Source organism: Mustela putorius, unplaced genomic scaffold (genome assembly GCF_011764305.1).
Source record: "Mustela putorius furo isolate JIRA1106 unplaced genomic scaffold, ASM1176430v1.1 tig00000166_pilon_pilon_pilon, whole genome shotgun sequence".
Taxonomy (NCBI): domain Eukaryota; kingdom Metazoa; phylum Chordata; class Mammalia; order Carnivora; family Mustelidae; genus Mustela; species Mustela putorius.
This window is the reverse complement of record NW_025421301.1, coordinates 954350-972424: the sequence shown is the minus strand read 5'-3', so window position 1 is coordinate 972424 and position 18075 is coordinate 954350. Positions and strand designations below refer to the sequence as shown.

At 35.4% G+C, this 18075-nt stretch overlaps 1 protein-coding gene across 1 annotated transcript in view; it reads right to left on the bottom strand.

The window, feature by feature from the left end:
- The window catches only part of RNGTT (RNA guanylyltransferase and 5'-phosphatase), a 340835-nt gene that overhangs the window by 317057 nt on the left and 5703 nt on the right, over window positions 1-18075 (bottom strand). Inside the window, exons 2-4 of the mRNA XM_004766922.3 lie at window positions 13801-13910; window positions 10255-10358; window positions 10079-10167 (exon numbers count right to left, since the gene is read on the bottom strand). Of these exons, the coding sequence (XP_004766979.1) occupies window positions 10079-10167; window positions 10255-10358; window positions 13801-13910 (303 nt within the window). The remainder of the gene's footprint in view (window positions 1-10078; window positions 10168-10254; window positions 10359-13800; window positions 13911-18075) is intronic.

Below are 18075 nucleotides of genomic sequence, written 5' to 3'. Positions count from 1 at the left end.
GATCTAAAAATTCCACTCTGGATATGTACCCAAAGGAAATGAAAATAGAATATTGAGATATATGCTTTTCCATGTTTATTGCAGCATTACTGACAATAGCCAAGATATGGAAACAACCTAATCACCCATCAATGGATGAAGGAATATGTAAGATGTGGGAGGAGGGTGCATGTAATGGAACTTTAGTCAGAAGGAAGAACATTCTGCCATTTACAACAACACAGATGAACCTTGACATATTATGCTAAATAAGGGAGATACATCAGACAGCAAAAGACAAGTACAGTATGATATTACTTATATGTGAAAATAAAAAAAGACAAACTCATAAAATCAGAAGACTAAAACAGTAGTTACCAGGAAATGGGGGCAGGAAGGAGGTATAAGACAGTTATTTAAATGTAAACAAATTTAAATTAATTAATTAAAACAAATTTGCAATGAGTAGTAAGAGCCAGAGATTTAATGCACAGCATAGTGAATATAAACAATATTGTATTATGCTCATCAAACCTGAGAAGAAACAACTTAATTATTCCAACCCCTAAAAAAAAAAAATTATGTAACATGATAGAGGTGCTAATTATTGCTACAATGGCAACCATATTACAATATATAAATATATCAAATTAACCTATTGTACACCTTAAATTTCCACAATGTCATATGTCAAATATATTTCAATTAAAACAACTTCTAAAAAATCCAAATTAATCTATAGTGACAGAATGTAGGAAGTGATTGCCTAATCTGTAACTAAAGTTTGAAGAGAGGCTGAACACAAAGGGTCATAAGATGCAAATGCTCTGAACCTTGGTTGTAGTTTCATGGGTATCTACATCATTAAACTGTACATTTTAAATGAATGCAGCTCATTATATACCTCAATAATGATAACTGTTTTTAAATCCAGTTAATAAAGTGAGGGGCACCGGAGTGGTTCAGTCAGTTAAGCATCTGCCTTCGGCTCAGGTCATAAACTTGGGGTCCTGGGATGGAGTCCCATGTCAGGCTCTCTGCTCAGTGGGAAGTCTGCTTCTACCTCTCCCTTTTCCTCTCTCCCTGCTTGTGCTCTCTCTCATATAAATAAATAAAATAAATTCTTTAAAAAAAAAAAAACAACAACAAACCTAGAAGTTAAAGTGAGATGCTGATGTAAGTCTGCAATAGGCATTAAAAACATATTCCAGGGACACCTGGGTGGCTCAGTTGGTTGGACGACTGCCTTCGGCTCAGGTCATGATCCTGGAGTCCCGGGATGGAGTCCCGCATCGGACTCCCAGCTCCATGGGGAGTCTGCTTCTCTCTCTGACCTTCTCCTCGTTCATGCTCTCTCTCACTGTCTCTCTCTCAAGTAAATAAATAAAATCTTTAAAAAATAAAAAAAATAAAAAAAAAACATATTCCAAAACACTTGTTTTTAACAACTGACTTTATCAAAGATGTAACTTTGGTACATTTTTATTTTTTATACATTTTTAAAGATATACAAATAAAAGTATCATTTTCATGTCATTTCTGTAACACGGTAAGATTTCTTTCCAAAAAAGGTTTTTGCTACTTTAAAAAAAAAAATTTGAAACCAGTATCATAGAGTTATCATCAACTACACCAAATCCCCTATTTTCTACATTCATACTAAATAATCATTAATATTTAGAATAAAAACCTTAGTCAATGAGCAACACCCAATTAACAAGGACATAAAGGAACTACACACAGGAGCAATCTGTGCAAACAAAAATGTGCATGAATCAAAACACCACATATGGCAAAACTATAAATGAATCAGAATGGCTATAACATGGAGTATAATAAGAAAGGAATACCAAATGCAGTTGGGAGGCAGTGAGAAGGACAATATCCTGAAGAAAACTATGTACCATACTAAAGACAGTATATGGGCAATGGAGAGATATTAAAAAATTTTAAGCATGGCAATAAGTTTTAAGTTTTTTTAAAAAAAACACTCCAGGGGCACCTGGCTGGCTCAGTCAGAAGAGCATGCAACTCTTGATCTCAATCAAGGTTGTGGGTTTGAGCCCCATGCTGGGTGTAGAGATTACTTACATACATACATACACACTTACATACATACTAAATAAATGTTTAAAGAATAAATAAATAAATAACTCACTCCAATGGCAGTTCAACTGAAGACACAGAAGAAGCAACAACGAAGGCAAGAAAAACAGTAAGGAAGCCATCCCAGTAATTTAGATGTGAGATAAGGGTCTTGAGTGTCAAGGGACATAATGTTAGCGATAATGAGGGGAGGCAGACTAAAGAGACATTTAAGGCAGAATCTCCAATATGAGGGGTGAATGACCAGCAACATAGAGAGAAAAGACGTACAAGGAGTCTCTGGTTTCGATGTGGTTAAGTAGGCAGTGGCAACATTTACTAGCTCAGGAAGTACAGGAGTTAGTTACATCAGTCTTATAGGCATGGTAATGAGTACAGTTGGTGATGGTGAGTTTAAGGTTCTTCTGGGACTTCAAAGTATTTGGGAAAAAAGTAGCAAAGAGCTTCACAGAGAGGTGGAGAGCTGTCTAGAGCTGCAAATTAAAGAATAATCAACATCTATTGACCTAGGAAAGAAGGCTGTGGTACCGATAAGATCACTAAGAATGGGTATATAAAAATTAAGAGATGAAAATTAATAATGAAATCTGAAGAAAACCAACCTTTCAAGAATAAGTAAGGGGGGAAAACTTATTTATAAAAAAGACCAAGAATAAAAGCCATGGGGTCAAGAAAAAAAAGAGAACATGGAGTCACATACAACAACAACAAAAAAAAGTTTCAAGACATGACTGTTCAACTGTTTAAATGTCACAATTAGAAGTGAAAGTCACTATTTGTGTAAGAGTGCACAGGGAGGACTCCAGATTGCAATGTAGTGAATGGGAATAAGTGAATTCAAGTATTCATCTTTCAAAAATTCAGCTGGGAAGCAGAAGGGGAAATATAAAACAAGAAGAAAGGTGTGGGATTTGGGGGGTATCATTTAATATAAGAGGCTTAGATATGTTTCCTATGTTTACAGTCTGAGAAGAAGCTGGTTAAGTCACAGAGGTTGACAATAATTGAATAACAAGGATACAACTGAAATAAGTTTCTAAAGAGATAAAAACAGCTCAACCTTGAACAGGAAAAATACCCCTTAGAAATAAACGACTGTAGGGGCGCCTGGGTAGCTCAGTGGGTTAAGCTGCTGCCTTCGGCTCGGGTCATGATCTCAGGGTCCTGGGATCGAGTCCCACATCGGGCTCTCTGCTCAGCAGGGAGCCTGCTTCCCTCTCTCTCTCTCTCTCTGCCTGCCTCTCCATCTACTTGTGATTTCTCTCTGTCAAATAAATACATAAAATCTTTAAAAATGCAAACTATTTAGAAAAAAAAAAGAAATAAACGACTGTAATCATGAAACTATAAATTCCATTATCTCCATTGCTTCTTAAGGAAAGGGGCCTCAAAAATTACAAAGTTAGCTATAAACAAACATTTTTACACAACATGAATCTAAACCAAACATGTAAATTTTTCTTCTGCTTTATATTTCAGACCAATTTAAGCAACAAATATTCTAAGGTAAAAATGTTTCTCACCTAAACCACTACTGTTTTTCATTCTAACTTTAACTCTAGCAAGATATTTTTATGAATAGAAAATGTAAGAATAATTGCTAATGAAGTGATTAAGCCATGTGATGAAATATAAATTAAGAAAGTACCACAGCTCTTTTAATATTCCTTGTTATACAAATACATAAAGTTTTAGTCTTATTATACTTTAAACCACTAATAGATGACTGGAGTTTTAAACTAAGATATAGCTATAAAAACTTCATGAAAGCAAATCTCTACAGAAAAATTTGGAAGATCATGTATTTGTTGTTTAAAAAAAAAAAATCCATTAACTAGAAGTTTAGTATAACAGGTCTTCAATATTATAAAAAAAAAAGAACATTTTTCAGTTTTCCTCAGTTCATTATGAGAATGGGTCCATCTAGTGGCAAGTAAAGCAGAGTTTGTATCTAAAGATTAGCTCACTATTAGCTATTTTTTTTCTCACTATTAACTATTTTAAGTCAACTTCTTATTCAAATTTGAAAATGTATCTAGAAAAATTCATTTTCTAGGTAAGCTAATACAATAAAATAAATTTATATAGCATGTCAAAAAATATTTTTTAAGATGCTATTTATTTATTTGTTTATTTATTTATTTATTTATTTATTTGACAGAGAGAGAGAGAGACAGCCAGAGAGGGAACACAAGAAGGGGGAGTGAGAGAGGGAGAAGCTAGCTCCCCACTGAGCAGGGAGCCCGATGCGGGGCTCAATCCCAGGACCCTGAGATCATGACCTGAGTCAAAGGCAGACACTCAACAACTAAGCCACCCAGCTGCCCTCAACATGTCAAAAAATATTAACACTAATATACATATTAACATTAATATATATATTAAGGGAAAACCACAGTCCTTTAAAAATCAAATCAAATGAAGCAAGAGAGGTGGGCACCTGGCTGGCTTAGTATGTAGGGCATGCAACTCTTGATCTTGGGGTTGTAAGTTCAAGCCCCATGTTCACTACAGTGATTACTTAAAAATAAAATCTTTCCAAAAAAAAAAAAAGAGAGAGAGAGAAGAAACAATCTCCCAGCAAAGGAGAGAAAGATGAGCTATAACAATATTAACATACATCCTGGATATATAAATAAAAACCAGGAAGAGGTGATTTATAAAAGCTTAGTTGAAGCATATCAATAGTACTGATGTTGAAACACCCTGGACTAAAGGAACAAAAATAAGAACAGAAAAAGAAAACTAACAATTATTAAGAACTTATTATATGCCAAGTTATCTTATTTTTATTAAAGTTTTTTACCAAAATAACATATGCTACTCATGAAAATACATAGTCACAAATCAGTTACAATATTTATAATTGGAAACACCCAAATTAACTACAGGCATCAGTTATATATCTATTATATAGTCTATCATTTACCAAGAAATCAGCTGTTTCTCTTTTAACATAGATTTTTTTTTAATTTCTCCAGTCCATAAAATTCTTTTTTAAAGATTTTTTCATTATATTTATTTATATTTATATTTATTTATTATTTTATATTTATTATTTATTATTATACTTATTGTTTATTTATTTTTATTTATTTATTTCTTTGACAGAAATCACAAGAAGGCAGAGAGAGAGGGGGAAGCAGGCTCCCCACTGAGCAGAGAGCCCAATGTGGGGCTTGATCCCAGGACCCTGAGACCATGACCTGAGCTGAAAGCAGAGTGTTAACCCACTGAGCTATCCAGCCGCCCCCACAAAATTCTTATTCTCAAGACAGTTACTTTGGCACATGCAAACAAATGCACTATAGTTCCATAATCTCTTACTTGTAATTATAATTTTTTTTAAAAGCTCTAAAAAGATTAAGGTTCTTGGTAAATAATTTGAGGACAAAACCTGACCTGAACTAATGTGGCATTTATTTATAGTCTATTTTTCCCACTTAGTATATATGAATATTCATATGTTTAACTGCAGAAATGCTAATGTGTTTAATTACGGAATGGTCTCTGACACCTAGGTTATCTCTAAATATTATTTTCTAAATAGAAACCACTAAAAGGAACCAATCTCCTTAGAGATATAACTGATTCCCAGGTCTGGAAAACATCATGTGCCAGAAAACAAGGAAAGCATCAAAGACTAATGGGTGATATCAAACCAACTTGAAGGGACTCCCATTGCTCCCACTGCTCCAAATTGGAGCACTTTGGACATTAAGAATAAATGTTGACTGCAACTGATTTAAATACGTCAACTATATAAAAATAACTCCAACAATACAACTGGACAATTTATAACAAGGGTCAACTTCTTTTCCTAAACCTGGAAATACTAATCTTTCTAAAACCATGACATCTGTTCCTGAATGTTAAGACTTATTGCCTTCCTCTGAATTCTTCAAATACATTTAGCATCTACCCATACAATGATTTCTCTCAAATGAGAAAACAGCTGTCACCCAAATGAAGGCCACAATGATAGTTTAGGCTGCATATCTTTTACACATCTAAATATATGCATATATGTGTGTACTTGTTACATGTATTCTCGTGAATGTATAAATACCTATTCAAATACACATCACAATACTGTATGGCATATATTCCTTTGTTATTGTTCTTCTGTTAAATATAGTTGCATACTCTATAAAAGACCTGCTTTATCAGATATGTAAACTATTCCCAGTTTTTATTACAAGTGAAGCTGTGCTGAAATTCCTTCCACATAAATCTTTATGTCCATCTCTACTTCCTTAAAATGAAGTCTTAGATGTAGTATTCATAAGTCAAAGTATATAAACACTTAGGAAGACCTTGAAAACTATCACCATATTGTCCCTCCAGAGAAGTAGTACCAATTAACACTCTAATTAACAATGTATGAGCGCACCCAATGTATCCAATCCTTGACATTATAATTTTTTAAATCTTTCCAATTTGAAGGGGGAAATAACAACTATATTTTAACTGCATCTCTAATTAACAAATGAAAAATTGTTTTCATGTTTCTTGGTTATTTATATTTTACTTTTTATATATTTCTTATATATTTTTTATAAGTCATTGTATTTCATTATTTTGCCAGTTGGATCATAAAATCTCTTTGTACATGTATTTTTTATGATTTTATTTATTGATAGATTTAAGAGAGAGAAAAAGGGAGCAAGCAGGGGGAGGGAGAGAGAAAAGTAGACTCTTTGCTGAGTGCTGAACCAGACGCATGGCTCGATCTCACAGCCCCAAGATTATGACCTGAGCCGAAATCAAGAGACGCTAACCAATTGAGCCACCCAGGTGCCCCTCTTTGTATATATTTTTAACCAGTCATATGCTTCAAATATTTGTCCAAATTTCAAATAATCCTTTTGCTCTGTTTGTTATGTTTTATAGTACAGAAATTCTTTTACATTTTCATGAGTTAATCTAGACACCAAGGAAGCAACAACTTAGAGATCTGAACTTTGAAGTCAGAAACTGGATTGAAAACCTGGCTTAAATCCTTATTAGATGTGTGACCATGGGCAAACTAATTTCTCTGAGACTTAGTTTTCTTATCTGTAAAAAGGGCGATAACACCCCATACTATACAGTTGTTATGAGGATTATATTCACTCATTCCTTCATTCATCGTTTCCCATCATGTCTCCCAGGCAAAGAAAAAGCACTCATTAATAGCAGCAGGAACAATTATCACTGATAGAGAACATATTTTAATTTTTGATAGCAGCTCTCAAATTTAAGTGTGAGTAAAAAGTCACCTAAGATCCTTGTTTAAAAAAAAAGAAAAAAAAAATTGGATTTCTAGGCTTCAACCCCAGAGTTTTTGATTATGTAGGTCCAGGACGAGGCCCTAAAACAAACATTTCTAATAAGCATCCTCAGGTCATTCTGATGCAAGCAGTCCAAGATACTCTTAAAGAAATATTTATGGATTCTGCCTTTGGTAATGTAACTGAAATATCCTAGCTCACTCTAGAATTAAGTAAATACTGACCTATATTTTCTCCTATATGCTTATGGGTCCTTTTAAAAATATTTAATCCTTGGGGCGCCTGGGTGGCTCAGTGGGTTAAAGCCTCTGCCTTCGGCTCGGGTCATGATCCCAGAGTCCTGGGATCGAGCCCCGCATCGGGCTCTCTGCTCGGCGGCGAGCCTGCTTCCCCCTCTCTCTCTGCCTGCCTCTCTGCCTGCTTGTGATCTCTCTCTCTCTGTCAAATAAATAAATAAAATATTTTTAAAAAAATATTTAATCCATCTAAAATACATGTTATTAAATAGTGTACTAATGTTTATTAAATAATCAGAACTTCCTGCTACGATTTGGAAAAAATCTCCTCTATCACCAGAAAACTACTGTACTTTCCATTACTACACTCTATGCTTTAATAACTGGTAAGGACAATCCCCTCATTATTTCTGTTTTTCAAAATTTCCTTACTGATAATATCACCTGTTTCATTTGCCAAACAATTTTTTTCTGTGTTCAATATATGTTAAGTATGTGGAGACAGTAAATTTTACAAATAAAATAAATTAACTTCATAATAACTCTTCCAAAGTCTCACTGGGGTTTTGCTTAGAATTATGCTAAAAATTGAAATTAATTTGGGAATAAATATCTCCCATTTCTTCAAATCTTTTAATATTCAAGTATATTTTCTTCAAAAAGATCTCCTACACTTCTTAATAAACTTTATTCCTTGGTATCCTGTACTTCTGTTACAGAAAAGAAAAGTGGCTTAGAGTGTGAACTTACAAATAAGATTGCTTAGGATATAATCTAAACTCTAACCATTACAAACTGTGTGAATGACGTTGAGCAAGTCACTTAATCTTTCCAAGCTTCAGTTTCTCATTATAAAATGGGGGCAGCGATAAAGTCTATGTAAGAGGATTGTTTTAAGAATGAATGAAATGAGATTAAAAAAAAAAAAAAAAAGGAATGAAATGAGATAATGAATGTAAAATGGTTTACAGAGTGACTAGTACAGAGGAAATGCTCCATAAATGTTAACCAGTATTATCATTAAGATTAATAAGACTATCCTCTTACTTCCTATTTACTGTTTATTTACAAGAAAGTTGCTGATGTTTTCTTTTTTATCTTTGTTCAAATATATCCCCTGAATTTTCTTACTATTCATAATAGTTTTCCAGTTAATTCTCTGAATAGGGAAAATATTAACTGCTTAAAACGTAAAGAAGAAATCACAAAATAAAAAACTATTCAATAAGCTATGCTAAAACAAATGGTTGGTTATACAGAAAACATTTAAATTAGGTCCTCAATTCAAACCATATGTCAATATAAATATCAGAAAGAACAAAGAATCAAAGCTAAAATTCAAACCTTAAAAATTCTAGACCAGTCCTAGTAGCACTGTTTATAATAGAAAAAAACAAATGGAAAACAAGTGAAATGTCATCTTAAGTAACTGTCAGGTTTTTTCATTTTACCTATTTAGTATATTTATTGTTTATTGCCTGCCTTCCTCCCACATCCCCTCCCCCCTACTTCTAGTCCACACTAAAATATAAGCTCCAGGAGAGCAGAGATTTTTTTTCCATTTTCTCCACTGATGTGTTCCAAGAGCCTGCACCTTGCAAGGAGCAGCAATCAATAAATATCTCCTGAAACTGTTGTCCATCAACAGGAGAATGGATAAACTAGAGGGTATTCGTGATGGAACACTATAATAGCAAAAAATGAACCACAGTTACATACATCATCATGGGTCTCTCTCAGAAATATAATCCTGAGTGAAAATAGTTTTATAATATGTAAGGTATAAAATGCAAAATTATTAAAAAAAAAAAATGAAGTGTTTAAGGTAAAGTTTCCCAGTGGTATACATAAAGAGGGGCAATTAGGGCTTTATCTTGAAAAATATAAAAATTACAAAAATACATTTCATTGTTCACAAAAGTTTAGGTCTATTGCTCTAATTAATCACTTTTCTTAGGCACCTGGGTGGCTCAGTGGGTTAAAGACTCTGCCTTCAGCTCAGGTCATGATCCCAGGGTCCTGGGATCGAGTCCCACATCAGGCTCTCTGCTCAAGCAGGGAGCCTGCTTCCTCCTCTCTCTCTGCCTGCCTCTCTGCCTACTTGTGGTCTCTGTCTGTCAAATAAATAAATAAATAAATCTTTTTTTTTTTTAATCACTTTTCTTAGTGATTATTTTTTTTTAAGATTTTATTTATTTATTTGACAGAGAGAAATCACAAGTAGATGGAGAGGCAGGCAGAGAGAGAGAGAGGGAATCAGGCTCCCTGCTGAGCAGAGAGCCTGATGCGGGACTCAATCCCAGGACTCTGAGATCACAACCCGAGCTGAAGGCAGCGGCTTAACCCACTGAGCCACCCAGGCGCCCAGTGATTACTTTAAAAAGAAAAAAAAGAACTTTCTATCACCTCACCTGCTAAAAAGAAAATGGAAACCCAAACACAAAATAAAATATTTAAACAGTGGTAAAGTAAAGCCAGACATACCTATAAGTTCAGGTGGGTTTCTTTCATTAAACCGCTCACAGAGACGAATGAATGTCTCAGTATTCTCAGTTGTAGGGCACTCGCCGTGTCTAGTAATATGGAAACATTTTTTTAAGAAGAAATTGCAAATTTCAGCAAAATGTTTCAATATTAAAGAATCTTAATACATGACTTACCCTTTACATTGAAGTTTTATATATTTGATCCCTTCTTTTTCTATGTCATTTCTGTCATAGAACCTCGAAGTATTTGTCAAATCTACTAACAAGCCCATTTTAACCTTAAAAAAAAAAAGAGAAAGAAGAAAAAGAGAAAAAAGCAGATTTACTAGTAACTGAATTTGTTCCAAAACAAACTGATTAAATGGCAATACTCCAGTTCATCCACTTACACTGAGGGAGATTTTATGTTCACTCAACTAATGAACTACTGATAACAAAAGCATCACTTACTCAAGTCTTATTCAAGGTACTAGAACTTAGAAGGCACTAAATGAAATAAATTAAACCTCAAACCGATGAGAGAACTAGAACATAAGCAAAACGTAGTCCACTTCAACATCACAGAAGTCTACCTATAAATGCAGACATGGATGCAGTTTTCTAAGTCTGTCCCCCCCAACCTATAATTCATTAGACAAGAGGATACAGCAAGAGTAGCATGTATGTGAAATACACCCCAACCCCCAAGCACACATCAACCAGTATTCCAAGCAGCTATCACTGTATCACATACTAGGCAGTTAAATTCTAACGTGAGTATTATATAAGGCAAAAGGGATGTACAGTCAAAATTTTCTTATAAATCCCTTAAATCATCAGTAAAGAACAGTACATAAGGCCATAACTGTGCATCTCATTGAAGATTTAATCCCATCTCTCAGTCAGTTTTTCTTCCTGCATTGGAAAAAAAATCATTATTTCTTCTGTTGGGCATTAACTAATGTAGTTGGCTTGTGATCAGGGACCAAGTAGCTTAAAAAATCTTTAACAACTAGAATCACATTCAGACTAATAAGAGAGTCTCACTAAGATACGCACACTGGAACTGAGCCACGTAAAAGAAGTTAACTCACACATCCTCTGCCTCAGTCTGAAGCACATATTCTCTGGGAAGAATGACAAGGGAAACAATCTGCAATTTTAAAATTGTTATTTGTCTCTCTTTTATTATCACTTTTATTGAGTACCTAGTGTTGGATGTGCCTGAAGGAGACTGGTTTACATAATGATTTGACTCCACTTTTAGGGGGGAAAAAAAGGCAAAGACATTTATATTTCATGCACAACAAAACTGACAAAGCTAACAAAATTGTTTGTCTCCAAAATATTAACTAGCTACCACATGTGTTCCACTGATTTCTCCAGATTCCTTAGATTAAGTGCGGATGACAGCTAGGTCTACCCATCATGTGAGCTCTTACAGGAAATGTATTTCTTAGCGCATTTTCTACAATCTGCCACCCCTGGGCCTACTTCTCTTCCCACACAGCTTCTGCAGTTATCTTCATTCCTTCAGAGGACATGTATTGTCAAACACAGAGTTAGATCTCATTAATACAGCTTCTCAGAGAGTTAGAATTAGAACCCATGTTGTTTGTATCCGGATCCAAAATAAGATATGGATCAAAAGTGGAGATGGACAAGAATATACGAGTTTTCTAAATACATAGAAACACTTTAGCCAAGGAAATGGAGAAACTGTACTGTATGACTTAACTGCCTGGAGCCCCATATATAAGTATGTATGTATGTGCTTGTGTGTTGTGTGTCTGTATGGATAATGTGATTGTGTGTGAATGTATCTGCATACACATATACACATACATACACTACACATACATATTTATTTTTCATTATAGTCCAACCCATGAAGTAAGGATAATAAGAGTACCTATTTCATGGAGTTATCGTGCGATTCAATAAAGGGATTGCTCTGTGCCAAGCTCTATACTATAAGCTTTATATGCACTAATTTTATTTACAGATGAGGAAATTGAATCAGGAAGAGATTATGTAACTTGCCCAACAGAGCTATAAGTGGCAAAATGGAAATCAAAACCAGGATGTGGCTTCTAAGCCCAAACTCTTACCATACCAACCAGGAAATATTTAATGCTCTATAAACGTTAACTAAGACTTTCAAAGTCATTATTGATAACGAAAATAAAAGTTAAAAGTTTACAAAAAATATAAACAAAGACTCAAAAACTATACCAAGAAAAGGGATGAGTAAATCTCAAATATTTCATATTTCAAATCTCATATATCAAAATATGGTTTTCAAGGTAAAGTAAATCTCATATATCAAAATATAGTTTTCAAAATCTAAGTGACAATTTTTCTATCCCACAATAGAAACCCTTGCACATAATGAGTAGCAATATTGGATTAATGTACTAAAACAGAAGAGTACAAACAGTAACAAGTTGAATTATGTCCCCTAAAAAAATATGTTCTAATCCTAACTCCCAGTACCTGTGAATGTGATATTATTGAGAAATAGGGCTATAGAGTCTTTATAAATATAATCAATGTAAGAGGAGATCACGCTGGATTAGGGAGCCCTTAAAAAACAGAAATTTGGACAGACCCACACAGGAGATGTCAACAAGAGCAATGACCCACAGAGCTACAAGCCAAGGAATGCCAACGATCACTGGCATTAACCAGAAGCTAGCAGAAAAGAGTGAATGGAAAAGATTCTCCCTCCAAGCCTCCAAAAGGAATCCTTTCCTGCACCTTGATTTAGAACTTCCAGTGTCCAGAACTGTGAGAGGATAAATGTCTGTTTTAAGTCACCCAGTTTGTGGTAATTTGTTACAAGAGCCCTAGGAAGCTAATTTAATCAGTATTATGTCAGAATAATATAAAAAATAATGAAGTTTCATTTAGGAAAATAGTTTGGCCTTTTCTTGTAAAATTAGGTATGCACACAGCCATCATACTCTAAATATTTATCCCAGAAAAATGGCAACTGTACATGAATGTTCACATAACTGTGTGCAACACCCCACAACTGCAGATAACTCAAATAACTCAACATAACTCAAATAACTCAGTGGGAGAAGAGTTTAATAAAATCTGATACATCTAAACAAGTGAATAATATTCAACAATTAAAAGGAACAAACTTTTTGTTGAAACATACAATTTGGATGGACCTCAAGGGCATTATGGTTAGTGAAAAAAGCCAATCCCAAAAGGCCACATACTGTTTTATTCCATTTATATAACATTCTCGACAAAGCTACAGAGATGGAAAACAGATTAGCAGGTGCCAGTGTACAGGAATGGGGGCTGGGGTAAAATCTGACTATAAGGGGGTAGCATGAGAGAGTTCCTTTGTGGAGATGAAAAAGTTCTGTAACTAATACCACGAATCTGTACATTGGATCAAACTGCAGAGAACTATACACACATACACACAAATGAATATAAAAACTGGTAAAAACTAAACAAGGTCTGTAATCAATTCAAAAGTACTGTACAAATGTCATTTTCCTGCTTTGATATTGTACTACAATTATATAAGATGTTACCATTGGGAACACCATTAGGAAAAGCTGGGAGGCGGGTTCACAGAATTCTATGCAAAATTTTTGCAACTTCCTTTTGGTCAATAAATTATTTCAAAATAAGAAGTTTTTTTTAAAGCCACCTGAAGAACAAGAAAGGGATAAAAACATACTAAAACAATATCCAAAATGTTTTGTTTCTTACCTTCAGACTCTTTAGATAATTTGAGAGCATACTGGGATGGAACCGATTTTCTTCAGCAACTTGACTATCATATCTTGGTCCTAACATTGTCTTCAGAGGTAAGAATCTTCCTAAACAACATTAAGATGGGCAACAATTTTCATTAAAGAAAATGTTCCATGTTGAAACTATAATTAGGTATTCTCAAAATCACTTTCTTAAAACATTTTAAATGGAACTGTTCATGAAGAATTCTTAATCTAAACTACACTTTTAAAAGGTACCACCTTAGAATTCTTTTTTTTAATATTTTATTTATTTATTTTACAGAGATCACAAGTAGGCAGAGAGGCAGGCAGAGAGAGTGAGAGGGAAGCAGGCTCTCTGCTGAGCAGAGAGCCCGATGCGGGACTCGATCCCAGGACCCTGAGATCATGACCTGAACCGAAGGCAGCGGCTTAACCCACTGAGCCACCCAGGTGCCCCCCACCTTAGAATTTTTTAAGGACAATATAAATTCCAGAAATTGACAATCAAATAGAATAGCAAAAGAAAGGAGCTCCTGGGTGGCCCAGTCAGGTGAGCATCCAACTCGGTTTCAGTTCAGGTCATGATATCAGGGGTCATAGGATCGAAACCCATATGGGGCTCCAAGCTCAGCAGGGAGTCTGCTTGAGATTCTTTCCCCCTCCTTCTCTCTCCCCTTCTGCTCCTCCCCAGAGCACAAGTGCACTCTCTCTCCCTCCCTCTAAAATAGAAAAATAAGTATTTAAAAAAAAAAAAAAGAATAAAGAATAGCAAAAGAAAAACTACCAGTGAATGGAACTTCCAAAAAAACTCCTTAAGTTGGGGAGCAAGTATGAACAAAATAGGTAAAGTGGATTAAGAGGTACAAACTTCCAGTTACGAAAGAAGTATGTCACAGAGATGAAAAGTACAGCATAGGATAGAGTCAATAATATTGTAATAACATTGTATGGTGACAGATGGTTAACTACATTTATTCTAGTGAGCACTAATTTACAAAACAGTCAAATCACTGCACTGTACACCTGAAACTACGAAAACACTGTATATCAACCATACTTAATTAATAAAAAAATTTTAAGTAAAAATAATTTTAAAATTTTTAAGAAATTGCTGTTTAAAAAAGGACTAAGGTTTTAAACTACTACATTAAAAAGTTATTGCCTTAAAGCTTTTAAAGATATAATACTAGAAAACTGATAATAGAGTGCATTAAATCAGTCCTTAAAATTCCTAATTATACTACCCCACTATGAGGTTGGAACCTTCCCCATCTTACGCACTTTATCCTGCACTCCAGGATAGGGACAATGCTGAGAAGCATGCTAATCAAAATCCCTCTTAAAACCACTACCGGTGATCATAATTTCAAGAAGACCAACTGACCCTTTTGACCCTTTTTTTTCCTGAATCATATCTAAGCACAGGTATATTATACCTTATATAATCAATTTTAAAATCAACTATTTTAACTGACTTATATCTTAAAACACAATAATATCAGTAGGAATAAACAGCTACCTAAAATAACATGAGTGAAACCTTAACATCTGTCCAGAGACTTTAACCTGAATTTCATAAAAAATAATTTTTTTAAGTTTTATGTTTTGGGTGCCTGGGTGGCTCAGTCAGTTAAGCATCTCCCTTCAGCTCAGGTCATGATCCCAGGGACTTGGGATCAAGTCCCACATCAGGCTCCCTGCTCAGTAGGGAGTTGGGAGTCTGCTTCTCCCTCTATCGCTCCCCCTGCTAATGATCTTTCTCTCCCACTCTCCCTCTCCATCTCTCTCTCAGATAAATAAAATCATTAAAAAAATAAAGTTTTACATTTTATGTACCAAACCACCCAAGATCACCAATAACTTCCACATTGCTAAATCAGATAGATAATCTCAGTTCTCAAAGAACTGCCCACTTTTTAATCCAAGTTCACTTTTAATTCAATTTTATTTATAATTCTTAAATCAGTTTTTTACTTGGCTTTTTGGCTACTACAACCCCTTGGTTTTCATCCCATTTCTCTGACCTCTACCTCTCAACCTCCTTTAAGGGCTCCTCCTTATCTCCCTGACCCTTCAATGTTTTGTCCTAGGGCTCTGTCCTTGGACGTCCTATCAATATTCACTCACTCACCTGGTGTCTCATCTCATCATAGAGCTTTAAAAGCCATGAATGTGCTGCTGACTCATAATGTGCACTTCCAGTCCAAACCTCTCCCTGAACTCTAGGCTCAGATATCAAGCTGCCTACGTGACTTAGTCTGTAGTTGTTCTCTAACAGATGTCTCAGACCTGATCTCCAAAACTGAACTCTCAACATTCAAGCACTTAAAAGGTGCTCCTCTCATGGTCTTCCTCATCTCAGCAAATTGTAACACTATTTTTTCAGTAGCTCAGGCCAAGCCCTTTGGCATTATCCTTGACCCCTGTCTTTTTCTCATACCCCATTTTCTTTTTTTTTTTTTTTTTACTTCTGAAATTCTCTTTTTTATTATTTTTTATTAACATATAATGTATTATTTGCCCCAGGGGTACAGGTCTGTGAATCATCAGGCTTACACATTTTACAGCACTCACCATAGCACATTCCCTCCCCAATGTCCACATCACAACCACCCTCTCACACCTCCCCTCCCCCCAGCAACCCTCAGTTTGTTTTGTGAGATTAAGAGTCTCTTATGGTTTGTCTCCCTCCTGATTCCATCTTGTTTCAGTTTTTCCTTCCCTACCTTCCAAACCCTCCACTCTGCCTCTCAAATTCCTCATATCAGGGAGATCATATGATAACTGTCTTTCTCTGATTGACTTATTTCACTCAGCACAATACCCTCTAGTTCCATCCACATCATTGCAAATGGCAAGATTTCATTTCTTTTGATGGCTGCATAGTATTCCATTGAATCTTTACACCACTTCTTCTTTATCCATTCATTTGTTGATGGACATCTAGGTTCTTTCCATAGTTTGGCTATTGTGGGCATTGCTGCTATAAACATTCGGGTGCACATGCCCCTTCGGATCACTACATTCGTATCTTTAGGGTAAATACCCAGTAGAGCCATTGCTAGGTCGTAAGGTAGTTCTATTTTCAGCTTTTTGAGGAACCTCCATGCTGTTTTTCAGAGTGGCTGCACCAGCTTGCATTCCCACCAACAGTATAGGAGGGCTCCCCTTTCTCTGCATCCTCTCCAACATCTGTCGTTTCCTGACTTGTTAATTTTAGCCACTCTGACTGGTGTGAGGCAGTATCTCATTGTGGTTTTGATTCATATTTCCCTGATGCTGAGTAATGTTGAGCATTTTTTCATGTGTCTATTGGCCATCAGAAATGTCTGTTCACATTTTGAGCCCATTTCTTGATTGGATTATTCTTTGCGTGTTGAGTTTGATAAGTTCTTTATATATTTTGGATACTAGCCCTTTATCTGATATGTCATTTGTGAATATCTTCTCCCATTCTGTCAGTTATCTTTTGGTTTTGTTGACTGTTTCCTTTGCTGTGCAAAAGCTTTTGATCTTGAAGAAGTCCCAATAGTCCATTTTTTTCCCCTGCTTCCCTTGCCTTTGGCGATGTTTCTAGGAAGAAGTTGCTTCGGCTGAGGTCGGAAGAGGTTGCTGCCTGTGTTCTCCTCAAGGATTTTGATGGATTCCTGTCTCACATTAAGGTCTTTCATCCACTTTGAGTCTATTTTTGTGTTTGGTGTAAGGAAATAGTTCAGTTTCATTCTCACACCCCATTTTCAATCCATCAGCAAATCCTCTCAGATCTATCTTCAAAACATATCATACACTTCTCACCATCTCTACCATCAACTCACATTAATTATTATACTACATTGGCTTATTTAATAAATATTTAAAGAGTACCCATTATGTACTAAGCACTGTTCTAGGTACATGAAATGCATTAGTGAAAAGGAAAAAAAAAAAAAAACAGATAAAAGGGCACCTGGGTGGCTCAGTGGGTTAAAACCTATGCCTTCAGCTCAGGTCATGATCCCAGGGTGCTAGGATCGAGCCCCGAATCGGGCTCTCTCCTCAGCAGGGAGCCTGCTTCCTCCTCTCTCTCTGCCTGCCTCTCTGCCTACTTGTGATCTCTGTCTGTCAAATAAATAAACAAAATCTTTATTAAAAAAAAAAAAAAACCCAGATAAAAATCCCTGTCCTCAGGGGCACCTGGATGGCTCAGTTGGTTAAGCGCCTGCCTTCAGCTCTGGTCATGATCCCAGGATCCTGGGATTGAGCCCCGCATCAGGCTCTCTGCTCAGCA